Genomic DNA, 13,308 nt, shown 5'->3' with positions numbered 1-13,308 from the left:
TTTGCGAGACTAACATCGACACCCGTAGTCCCACAACAGAACCACTTTTTTTTTTTTTGTTTTCAGTTAGAAGATTTTAGAGAGTGCAGATCAAGGGAAGACAAATACAAGTTAAGGGCCGAATCAAAAATCTCAACAAACGCCAGCAACAATAAATACATGTGATGGGAGAGGGTAGAAAGTTTTGTTACATAGTTATTGAATTAAAATAAATAGAAGAAAGTACACAAAAAGAGGGTTCTTTTTACACAAAATAAAGATTTAAAAAAAAAATTTTTCACAAGGCCAAAATTCTGAAATTTTCGAATGCGTATTTTAGTTTTAGAAAGTTTTTATTAAACATATTTAGGATTATAATAAATATAAGAAAATTATAACAGAAAATAGTTTGTTTGTTTTCATAAGTAATAAAATATAATCATTAAACTTTGTAATAAATAAAAGTTGTCTGCCCCTGCTATACACTCTCTAAATCTCCAAACTGAAAACTAAAAAAAAGTGGTTCCTTTGCAATAATTCACAAGTGCCAAATTTTTTACTGTCAAGGCAGGAAATTACTCTGACCTTCTCAGATGTTGCAATAGTACTCCATCTTAGAACTTACACGACTCTTATACAGGTAGAAGATTGTATCAGGAGTGAGATATTTTCTAGAGTGATAGAATGATCCAGCAAATTTTCCAGCAACCTTAGCAACAAATTTGATGTTATGCTTCACTTTCGTGTGTGAAATGAAAGTCAGTCCTAGGAGATTATCAAAGCAGGAAGCTTCAAAAAGGAGGCCATTAATATACAATGAAACAAAGGGACAATCCTGGCATTGTTGGTGAAAGGTTTTAGAGTTATTAAAAACTAGCAGGATTACCCGAGACACAAGTATAACCTGTTTCTAGTAAAACTTGTATCTCTCTACCTCTTACTATCTGTCTTTCTATCTTTCTTTCTCCAAACCCCTCTTTATCGCCTCTAGGTGAAAAAATACACATGCACACACACACACACACCTCTTCTTTATAAAATAGAACCTTAGAGTAATGAGTCAGCACTTTCTTTCCAAAGTAATACATAATAGCAGTGAAAACCCAACCCCTCTTCTGATGAAACCTAGCCCTAGAGAATGAAGAATTTTTAAAAATTTTATATATATATATATATATATATATATATATATATATCTAGAGCAATACCAATCAAGACAATACCAACAAAAAAACTGCCCTTAATATAATAGATAATAACAAATCACTACGCCCCACTGCACTATGTGCTCCAGGTTGGGAGAGAGAGAATGATATCTTGAACATTAATGCTCTTCGAAGTGCTGCTACAGATGCTTGTATCATCTGCATAGATGTCAATGAACTATCTCAGAATATGATTTGGAGGATTATTGATTTTGGTTGGTTGGTTGGTTGTTTTACGGCATATCAACCTTTTTCAGGTTATTTAATGCTGAATCTAGTTATTTTGAGGAACGATTTTTAATGGATATTTTTTTTTTAAGTCAGATTCTATTTAACCTATAGTTGGGACCCTAACGGGTACTACCACTCCGGGTCAGAGTGGACCTGGGAGCAATGGCAATTAAAGGGTGGCTCCACACTCCCTAAAGCCCGCAAGGTGGGGCCTCACCATCGGATATAGTTTTAGATCATATCCAGGACCTGGTAAGTAGGCAAGGAAAAGGAAAGGAGAGGGGAAGGGGGTTGTTTTTATTTTTGCAGAACATAATTAAGTTTTACAAAAGAGAATAGAAAACAAAAACAGAAAATCGATGTAGGTGCATTTCGTCTCAGGAAGCCAATAGACAGCCTGATCTGGTAGAACCAGGGAGATCCTATTGAAGACTAGAAAAAGGGTTGGGCCGAGAATAGACCATCCACTCAAGAAAAATAGGATTCTACTCTTTTTTCTTGTTTTTTTTTTCCGTTAATTACATATAAACACTGAAAAACTTAGTCATATACTTAACAGCCAAGTTTTCAATGAAACAAACAAACAAAAAATAGACTTTCAAATTTAGAATCATTTTAACATAAAATGAGCTGTTACTTCCAAACCAGATAGCGTTTTTTAAAGACATATACTCAATTTGTTTTATATATATATATATATATAAATATGATTACTTAATTTAATCACATAACAGCGCACACAAAGGAACGGGAGAACCGGATGTCAACTGGTCCTTTGTCCCGTAATTGCCTGCTCATTGGCTGATTAAGAAGGGTGCGGCAAAAACTAGAAAGCTGATTGGCTAACTAAAAACACAATAGAAGGTGCGTATATAAAAACAAGGTCACTTTTATATCCATACCAGCAGGTCCCCTGGCATTGCCCAGTCATAAAATACGCTTATTCAGATTTCAGATTTATTATTATAAAGCCAATACTCTATTGATTATTATATTGTACCCAATGATAGTGATTTCAAAAGTAAAAAATACAAATGACTCGAGTGTCATCAGTTGGAATCAAAACCAAAACATTTAGCACTCTAGCTTTAGTTGTTATCGTTTGAGCTAACCACTGATAGATATCAAAACACTAAAAATTAGCAGACATGAACGTATAAATGTATATTTGTGCATGCATAGAGAAGTAATTTAAAATCGACTTACGCCTGTCATATTCCAATTTTTTTCAATTCTGACCCCCCCCCTAGCAGCTATTTTTTTTATAAAGGCAAAACAAACACATTAAATTAACAAAATAAAACATTATCACTATCAGAACATTTATTGAATTAAAATAAAATGTTTTAGCTTTTATAAAATAATTAGAATTTCGAAATAAATTAGAACAGTCATTTTTGTATTTGTATGAAAATGTATGATGTTTTTTTTTTGGTGCTTGTTAACATACAGTCGACAGATCGATTTTTTAAAAAAAAATTTAAATATGATTTTAAGCCAAAACAACAGTACTTAATTGTCATATCGAAAATAAAACTTACGAACATTCATCAAATAGAAAAATTACTATTGTGTTTTTAGTGAAAAAAAAAGTCTATTGCTATAGACAACAAATGTTGGAAGTCTTTAAAGTGGCAAAAAAGAATATATGTCCATGTATTCGCAATCTTCAAGGTGTTTACATCTAGGGAAAATGCAATTTTGTCCAATTTTCCGTAAAAATTACTTTTAACTATAAATAATTTTCTACCATGTGAATTTTCGTAATTTTTTAATCTCTTCTTCTTCTCTTCTCTATATAAATAAAATGAACTCATTTTTCCCCGTCTGATTTTGACATTAATAGGATTAAAAATCAAGATATTTCATGCAAATATAATATGCACAAACGGCAGACCAATATCTGAGGTGTGTTATAGACTTATTATTTCTCAAATTCCTCGATAATCTTAGATTTCTATACTTTTTCTGCTGAGAAGTCACGGCCAAAATCGGTTAAGATCAATGGAAGTGGTAAAATATTTTCTCTCTAATAAATTTCTCCTCCCCCTGCCACCACTTAACACCGTTTGGGGATCGTTCACAAGGAACAGTTGAGAAGAGAACACCGGTTTGGCTTCGTAGTTCTTTCATGTGAAGTTATTTAAAATCACTAAACTAAGCTGCAGTGCTCTGTGGCATAGTGGTTAGCGTGCTGGACAATTCACATTATATTTTCACGTTCGCGCCGACCTACCGTAGTCGTTTTTTTTTTTGTTTTTTTTTTTTTTCTAAACAACTGGAATGGACTTTTCTTGGTGGCCGAACTGTTAACGTTGCAGATGTTTTTTGTTTTTTTTTTTCACACTTTATTTTCCTACTTTTACTCATGACTCCGGGTTTGATCCTTCCTACTTACCTACCATAACATTTTTTTAAACTCCCGTCCCGGAAACAAACACTCGGGCAACGCCAGGTACCCCCCGCTAGTATATTAATATTCTACTGTTTGGGACATTTTTATAACTAAATTAGTTCTGGTTTTCTAAATTGATGACTAAACATTAGCGCAATAATTAGGTTCTATTAAATTATTAATTAAATTGTACAAATCTACAACTAACTTGGTCAAGATAATCTTGCTTCAATAGCGGCCATTTTGAAAGATGAAAAATTCAATATTACCAACTTTTTAAAACATTTCAGAAAAATTGTAATAGTTTGAATTTTCTTTTTCTTTTTTTTTTTTTGCCGTAAATGTGGTTTTGATTAACCCTAAGATCAAGTGGCAAAATCGTAGACCACGCCCACAATGTCCAAAATTTATTTTTCATAGACCCTCTCCTGTTTGGTTAATTGTCTTAAAAACGCTATAAATGGGAGATTATATTTCGTTAAATTCATAAGCAAAACCGATATCCCACTCTTTTTTTTTTCTCCTTCTTTGAGGAGAGAGGAACTTGTCCAACAAGTTTTTCAGTCACACGTAATTATTATTATTATTATTATTATGTAAATTAGAATCTCTTTTTTAAACACTTTTTCCAACCAGATAGCGTGTTGGTCATTTTCTTTTAAATCAATTGTGCGTGGGTGTGGTGCACTGGTGCGTGTACATATGATCAATGACTATAACTATTTTTGTTTTTTATTGTGTTGAGTTAAGTGGGAAAAGTTTTTTCTATTCCTAGATCAAAAACTTTTCAATCCGCCATTTCTTAGAAATTGTATAATTTCTTAGAACTAGCCGTTTTAAAGTTATGTCCTTCAAAATATTATCTACTTAGAAACTGGTGGTCCGGAAATAAGTAACCATTTTACGTTTAATTTACGTATATACGAAAAAAAAAAAAAAAAAATTTTTTTCATATGTTTATTTTCGTCTAAAAAATCTCATTTTTGGTATAGGATGGATATTAGCATAGGTGTAAGGTGTGGTGCCCGGAAAACTCGACCCCTTTCGCTAGGTAGGAAAACTGGTCCCGTATTGAATAAATATCGATTGAAAACACATTTTATGATCGTTCTTGAAGGAGATATTGTTTTTTTAAAATAGACTATAGCCCCCCCCCATAATATTTAAAAAAAATATTTTTACTTGTTTAATGTTTTTTTTTAAAATAAAATTGATTTTCTAAGTGTCCATTTTCTACCTAACTGGCTAAGTTCTTAGTGGTTTCACTTATTTTAAAGCGTTTATTATGTTCATACAAAGTTAATTACAAATTTTTTTGTTCTTATTTTAACGATGTTTTTTGGAGTCATAAAAACAATAATTTCTCGTTCTCACGTAACACTTTTGTTTGTTTTCTGTGTTTTTTTTTCTTTACCGAATAAACGATTCCAAATAAATTAAACAACAGTAAATAAGTAAATTCTTTTTTATATTAATATTTAAAAAAATATGCGGTCTCGTTTATGAACATAATAAACGCTTTAAAATAAGTGAAACCACTAAGAACTTAGCCAGTTGGGTAGAAAGCGGACACTTAGAAAATCGATTTTATTTAAAAAAAAAAAAAAAAAAAAAAAAAAAAAAAAAACCCAAAACATTAAACAAGAAAAAATATTTTTTTAAATATTATGGGGGGGGGGCTATAGCAAGACCGTCTTAAAACGAAAGCCACGGCTAGTCTATTTTAAAAAACAATATCTCCTTCAAGAACGATCATAAAATGTTTTTTCAATCAATATTTATTCAATACGGGACCAGTTTTCCTACCTAGCGAAAGGGGACGAGTTTTCCGGGGTCGAGTTTTCCCGAGACGAGTTTTCCTAAATTCGTAAGGTGTACACGTATAAATTTACTAAACTGAAAATAGACTAATTCTACAAAAAAAAAAAAAATGATCTAGATTAGAAGCGATATAAAATTGTATGCAGGCGATCGATAATTAAAAAAAAAGATTATGACGTTTAGGAGTTAAAATCAACTTAGTATTACGCATGAAATCTGAAGAAAGACACTTTAAATGAATAAATAAATACTAGTATTATCGGCGTATTTCCTTCTTGACGCTATATTTAATGGGACGCTATATTCATTGAAAATAAGTCGATATATTCATCTATAGTACGAGTCCGAAAATTCTATTGTTGACATTAGTTTCCTTGATATTTTTCAAATCAGATTTTTTTGTAGAAAAACATCAGGTATTTACGGGAAGAACTTAAGTGAAAGTGATTGTTGTGGAGTGAACTGGATTTCAACTTGGCGTCAGGGTGTCGTTAACCACTGAACCATCGTGATCTCCCGATTGATGTATTAATTTTTAAAAAGATTTGGTAAACACCGCACGCAGTTTAGCGGCCTGAAAAAAAAAACACAGTTATGTTCACATTTTCAAACAAATTAAGGTGGTTTGCGGGTGATATGAGAAAAATAAAGCATTAAAAATGTTTCTTATCTTAAACATTATTACACGAGGTGTTATGGTACTCCTGCAGTATTTTACCCACCGATTTCACGATCTTAGTCGAGCGTTGATCGACATCCGTCGGAAAACGCCGGAACATGGCGAGCGGTACGATACTCTATCAGCCAATCAGGGCGCTTCAAACGAACGCGCAGCAGACGAATAATTTTCATTGAAATTACACACATAGCGTTTCATTTCAGTTATTTTATTGTTCACAGTAAAAATACACAGCCTTTCATTTCAGCTATTTAATTTAGCGATAAAAAAAAAAAAAAAAAAAAAACCCGGGAGCTGTTGGAAACATATTTATGCGAATTTATGTGGAGACAAAAATTTGGACACAACCCTTTTGTCTCCATAATAAATCAAATCGCGGAAGGCTACCCGGTTTGGGAAGGAGCTTCTTTCCACATCCTCTGAAACCCCTTTGCTCCCTACTTTGCCTCTCTACAGTCAGTAGAAAATCTTCCAGTCGTAACTAAAGATAAACAGTAATTGTTGCCCCCCCCCTACAAACATTACTGAAAACAAACAAACAAAAAAAAAAAACATTGTTGTTACTGTTTAATAACGTTTTGTTAAAAACACACACAAAAAAAAAACATTGAATACTTTATTACTGTTGCTTACACCGCCCCCCCCCCCAAAAAAAAGCTATCGGAAAACAAAATGAACCAAAAAAAAAAAAAATTCAACAAAATAAATTTATTTTACTTTAAAAAAAACTTACGGTAAGTGTTTGTGATTTATTTTATCCAAATTTTTTGTATTAATTTTATCCATTTTGTTGTGTGTGTGTGTAATATCTTTTCCTTGTAATGTTGTTGCTAATTCACATCCGAATTCTCGGCTTTCGTCGGCGTTAACGCCGAAAGCGTTCGTCAACGCTCGGCTAAGATCGTGAAATCGGTGGGTAAAATACTGCAGGAGTACCGGTGTTATTCCGTGTAAAAAGTTTATTTTATTCATTGGGTACTCCTTGGGCGTTGAGTTCCATCGCGACCAGCAGAAAATGTTTTTTTTATTTACTGACGTTGCCGTAGTAACTAAACGATTATTTGTCACATTTACAAACATTTATTTATTTAATTTATTTATTTGGAAAAAATTTTTACTCTTCATGAATATTAAAAGAAACAAGTTACTAAACATCAGGAATTGCTAAAAGTCACCACAGAATTACCCTCCCCCCCCCCCATATGTAAAACGATGTAACTTTATTATAAATTAATATTATTAATATAACTTTTGTTAAATTTTCATCGTACGAAAATAATGAAATAGCGAGATGAAAATCTTGTTTACATAATTGTCGCTTTAAAATAACGTTTAAGCATTTCGAACGTGAAAACATACCCGTGTTTAATAAATCTAGCAAAAATCAACTAATGGTCAGATTTTCGTGAAATTTTCGATACTTATCCATTTTAGAATGAAATTACATATAAAATGCAGTTTCCGTAAAATATACAAGGGAAAATTTTTTTTTTAATGCGTGCCCCCCCCCATTTACTTTTTCGAAATTTGAACAAAATATATTTAAATCTATCGACATTTCTATTTATTATGAAACATAAGAGTTCAAATAAGTAAACCATATTTATTTTTTAAAAATTTAAATACACATATTGAACAAAAAATTACCTTGAAGTTGCAATTAAAAAAAATGATATAAATTTAATATTATTATGTTTTTTTTAAAATAGCGCTTTTTCTAATTAATATATACTATAATCAGGTGAATTGCTAAGAAAAAGAAACTTCGTAAACATTAATTAATTTTTAAAAGATCAAAACCATTAAAATTCCATTATTTCAAAATGTTCCGTTACAACATAGATTTTTAATTAATTGTGTTTAATTTTTTTTTTTTTAATATTAACTTTTAATATAAACATGGCTCTTGTCAGCTATTTTATCGCCAGATTAAAACCAATTTGAAAATATTATTGCACAAATATTAAGCATTTTGTAAACCCCCCCCCCCCAATATTTTGTTTGTCTCTTTTTACCGGACAAAATATGGAACCTCGTAAGTAACCAAATGAACATTCAGTAAAACCGTATTTCATATTTAATATACAAATGTTTATAATATTATTAATCATTAAACTGTGTAAATCTTAAAACCTAACAAAATTATAACAAAGATTGGTACTCATGCAGAGTGATCCGTGCTGAAATAATAACGTTATTATTTAAAAAGCCATTCTTAACATGGGGAGGGGAGGGTGTTTTGTACCTATTCTGTACTTAAAGCTTACAATTGAATAATAATAATAATAATAATAATAATAATAATAAAACATAACACTTTAATTAAAAGTGGAAATACGACTTCAAAAATAGGGCGGATCACTCTCTGCATTAGCACCCAAAGATTAATTATTAATTGCAGTTTGAAGAAGATAAACAAAGGTTTTAAAAAATCATTAGTCGCTTCTGCTTTTCCATAGTTCGTATAGTTAACACAAATCTGACGTCACGGATGCGGTCCAGTCCACTCTTCACAATCGTTTAGAAACCCCTAATGTTTAGTAACTTGTTTCTTTTAATATTCATAAAGAGTAAAACTTTTTTTTTTTTTCAAAATAAATAAATAAATAAATAAATGTTTGTAAAAGTGACAAATAATCGTTTAGTTACTACGGCAACGTCAGTAAATAAAAAAATATGTGCGCATGCGTCAGCCTTGACTAGGGGGGGGGGGCTAAGGGAGCGACCATTAAATTTTTCTGCTGGTCGCCATGGAACTCAACGCCCAAGAGTACCCATATTTTTTATTTTAAAAAATTAATAATTTTTATTTTTATTTTTCAACTAGTAATTCGTAATATTCGTGATTTGACAGTGTAAAATACTGATGTGACCCTTCTAGAGTTATCTAAGTTTGCCGGGACTTAACTGCAAGACTGCCCACAAAAGAACATATCACATACAATCATGAAAACTACAACGGTATAATTGTAAGGTAAAGTACCCCCTCCCCGCGTTCCGGCCACCTCCTCTTGTGTGTGTGTGTGTGCCTGTGTGTCACCATAAACTGGCACCACACCAAATAAGTGAGGAGGGTCAAGGACGATGAAAATACCCGAGGAGAGAAAGCACTAGCCAGACCTCCGCTGGATGAGTGCAAAGAGGACTGGGACATCTTGGGGAGGCTTATTGCCACCCAAATTCCAGTGAAAACCAATGGTCGCTGCCAATTAGAAATCAATGGTAAGCGGCTGTTGTGAGAACGCAAATTCATCTGTAAAGTTTATCGAAAGTGGTGAAGAGTACTGGAAATCTGAAGAAACTTGCTGTCACTCAGACCACAGAGAACCCCGCAAGTTCTTCTCAAAGAGAAATCTTTAAGGGTTTGTATTACTGTACACAGATTCGAAAAAGTTGTCAAAAAACAAATATATAACAAATAAATGTTATCAAAGGCAAGATAAGTTACTTTTCTACCAAACTGGATATATTTTTCGTGCTTTTATTCAATGTAACATGTTTATTCAGATCGAAAACCATACAGTGTTTACCGATGTATTGGAACATTCAAGATGGCGTCTGATTCTCTCTTTAACACGGTAAGTGTGGGAAAAGATGTTATAAATAAAAAACCGGATAAAATACTGTTAAAAACTCGCTCAATATATGTTACCGTGACATAGGTTGACATATATTCGGCGGGTTTTTAATAGTATTTTGTGTAGTTTTTTATTTATAACACCTTTTCCCAAACTTACGGTGTTAAAGAAGGTGTGAGACGCCATCTTGAATTTTCGAATACATCATAAACACTGTATGTTTTTTGAGCTGAATAAATATGTTACATTGAATAAAAACACGAAAAATATATCCAGTTTGGTAGAAAAGTAACTTATAACATTTATTTGTTATATATTTGTTTTTTGACAACTTTTTCGAATCTATGTGTACAGTAATACAAACCCACGTTGTGGATATAACAATAAAAATGAGAATATGTATTTGAATAATCCAAATTATAAATCCTCATCGAAAAAATTTCCGAAACATTAACATATTAATTAACAGTAGTCAACATATACACGTTATATATAATAAATAAACGTTAATATTTGTGACACCACCCCAAATAAACATATACCCTAATTCTGGAAGAAATAAGATGACGAATGATTTCTTACTAATATTTACGGTAAATTTGCAGGTGCACAAATTCTAAGGTGCAGGTACACACGTATAGAAGAAGTTAGAAGCGGTACCCTCCTCTGTCATTTTTTTTTTATTTTTGGTCTTTAAAAATTTATTTCAGCGGATTATTATCGAATGGGGACTAACCTACCAGATTATCAAAAATAAATCAATAATACAAAATTCAATATTCAACATTTTAAAGGGTACCCTGTTTCTAATACAACATTCTAGTAAATCGATCCCCTATTTTGGAAGCAACGACTTTTTCGGTCAAATTTCGCGAATTTCGCACTTTTTAGCCTTTTTGAAGACCAAATTGCTTCAATAAAAAGGCTAAATTCGCGAAATTTAGCTGAAAAAAGTCAATGATTCCAAAATAGGGGATCGATTTACTAGAATGTTGTATTAGAAACAGAGCACCCACCACTTTAAAAATGTTAAATATTGAATTTTAAAAAATTCGGGGGAGGGGGGGGAGATAATCTGATAGATTAGTAACCATTTGATAATAATCCGCTGGAAAAAATTTAAAAAGATAAAAATAAAAAATTATAGAGGGGGGGGGCATACCGCTTCCATACGTGCACCAAAAATAAAATAAAAAGCGCAAATACATCGCACCCACCATAAATAAAATAAACACCGACCGCGCTATTTTTCAATAGGATTTTCAAGTTAAATTCAATTTTGACGGTATGTTTTGTTTATACACATTGTTAGGTGAAAGTACAAAATATTTTTAAGTCCATCCTCCCTACCCATGTTGAGAATATAGGTTTCTAACGTTATTTCAGCACGGTCCGTTTTGCATATGTATTCTCCCAAAATAAATTGTTTCAAAATAATTTCTCAACTGTATTTCCTTTAAAATATTTTTTGTGGCAAATAGCAACGTTTATCCTTACAATAATAATTGGTTAGTATCAACTTAATCCCGTTAATGATCTCCGATCGGTTATATAAACAAGTGCTTTATTTATTGATAAAGATGTCGCTTATGGGCTACCGTACAAGTAAAAATATAGAATTCAACTCACGTCTGCGCGGCTTTTGATAGTACTGCGTTTTGGACGTAATAAAACATCTTTAAAATCCAGTTTAATGTCGTTGTCGATGTGTGGCATGTTGAAGTTGCTTTTTACTCTAAATTACCACCGATAAAATAGACACTTTCGTGTTGACAGAGATCAGCTGCGAGAAGAATGCACCATACGTTATAAGTTTACAGGTTTTTCTGTCGTCGTAAAGATTTACAACTGCATAACGTGAAGAAACGAAAAAGGGGAGGGAGTCAGACAACCAATGAACAAGCGGGTCAAAGGTTAAACAAGAAGCTTTTTTTCTTCTTTTCTTTTCTTCTTTAGAGGTCATACGTTGGCCGTGCCTTTAGCCGCAAATGAGATATCCTTCTGGACTGACGCAAATTTTATTTTTCTCACAATCCAGAGTAACTCTTTTGGGGGAGATGGGTTTATTTCCTCACATTAAAAAAAATAAAACGACCTTATTTGTAACTCTGACCTCGTAGTGAGGTAAATTCGATTGTATTTTTTATTAACTTTATTTATTGTTTTCTTAAAAAACGTATATATTTTAAAAAAATAAAAAAAATTTTAATCGGTGCTTGTTAAGTTATAGTCGCCTAATCGATTTTTTTAATATACTGTTTTAAGCAAAAAATAATACTACGTACTTAATTGTCATGTCGAAAATAGTAATATATCCAAAAATCATGAAAATTTATCAAGTGGAACAATTGCTATTGTGTTTTTAGTAAAATAAAAAAAAAAAATTTAAACTCTTTCGCTATGGACAACAAATATTGCCGCCATGATACAAGTTAAAATATTCGGGGGTTTGTATTACTATACACATAGATTCGAAAAAGTTGTCAAAAAACATTACTTTTCTACCTAACTGGATAATTTTTCGCGTTTTTATTTAATATAACATGTTTATTCAGATCGAAAAACATACAGTGTTTAGCGATGTATGCATTTGAAAATTAAAAATGGCGCCCGACTTTCTGTTGAACACGGTAAGTTTGGGAAAATGAGTTAAAAATAAACAAATATACAAAATACTGTTAAAAACCCACCGAATATATGTCAGCCTATGTCACGGTAACATACATTTGGGCGAGTTTCTAACAATATCTTCTATATTTTTTTATTTTTAACTCATTTTCCCAAACTTACCGTGTTTAGCAGAGAGTTCGGCGCCATTTTAAATTTTCCAATACATCGGTAAACACTATGTTTTTCGAGCTGAATAAATATGTTACATTAAATAAAAACACTAAAAAAATTATCCAGTTAGGTAGAAAAGTAACTTATCTTGCCTTTGCTAACATTTATTTGTTATATATTTGTTTTTTGACAACTTTTTCGAATCTATGTGTATAGTAATACAAACCTAAATATTCTTTTCGGAGTTATGTCCCTTGTGTGTAGACTCCTACTGCCTACTTTATAACGTCTAAGAAAAAATACGATTTTACCCGATTTTCCGTAAAAATTACTTTTAACTAGAAATAAATTTCTACTCGATGATTTTTCATAATTTTTGGATACATTACTATTCTCGGTATTGGTCACTTATTGAACCGTGTTGAAATAATAACGTTATTATTTCGAAAGGCATTCTTAACATGGGGAGAGGAGGGTATTTTGTAACTATTCTGTACTTTCAGTTAAATTTTTTTTTATTTATTTTTTTTTTTTATTACATTTTCGCCCCAAACAAGGCACATTGCAACGTTGGTGTAGGGGGCTACTATCAGGGGCAGCAACTACTGGGGCACTATGTTGGGATTTGAGCAGCAAGAT

The 13,308-nt window shown here is 31.9% G+C and overlaps 1 protein-coding gene across 1 annotated transcript in view; it reads right to left on the bottom strand.

The window, feature by feature from the left end:
- LOC145254822 (GMP reductase 2-like) overlaps window positions 1-11,929 on the bottom strand; it is an 81,987-nt gene extending 70,058 nt beyond the window's left edge. Inside the window, exon 1 of the mRNA XM_080113651.1 lies at window positions 11,518-11,929. Within this exon, the coding sequence (XP_079969777.1) occupies window positions 11,518-11,604 (87 nt within the window). The 5' untranslated portion in view covers window positions 11,605-11,929. The remainder of the gene's footprint in view (window positions 1-11,517) is intronic.
- Between the last annotated feature and the right edge of the window lie 1,379 nt (window positions 11,930-13,308).

The sequence above is a fragment of the Euprymna scolopes genome, chromosome 30, assembly GCF_053919585.1.
Source record: "Euprymna scolopes isolate OS-2025 chromosome 30, ASM5391958v1, whole genome shotgun sequence".
Taxonomy (NCBI): domain Eukaryota; kingdom Metazoa; phylum Mollusca; class Cephalopoda; order Sepiida; family Sepiolidae; genus Euprymna; species Euprymna scolopes.
The sequence above is the reverse complement of the archived record's forward strand: the minus strand, read 5'-3'. Positions and strand labels throughout refer to the sequence as shown.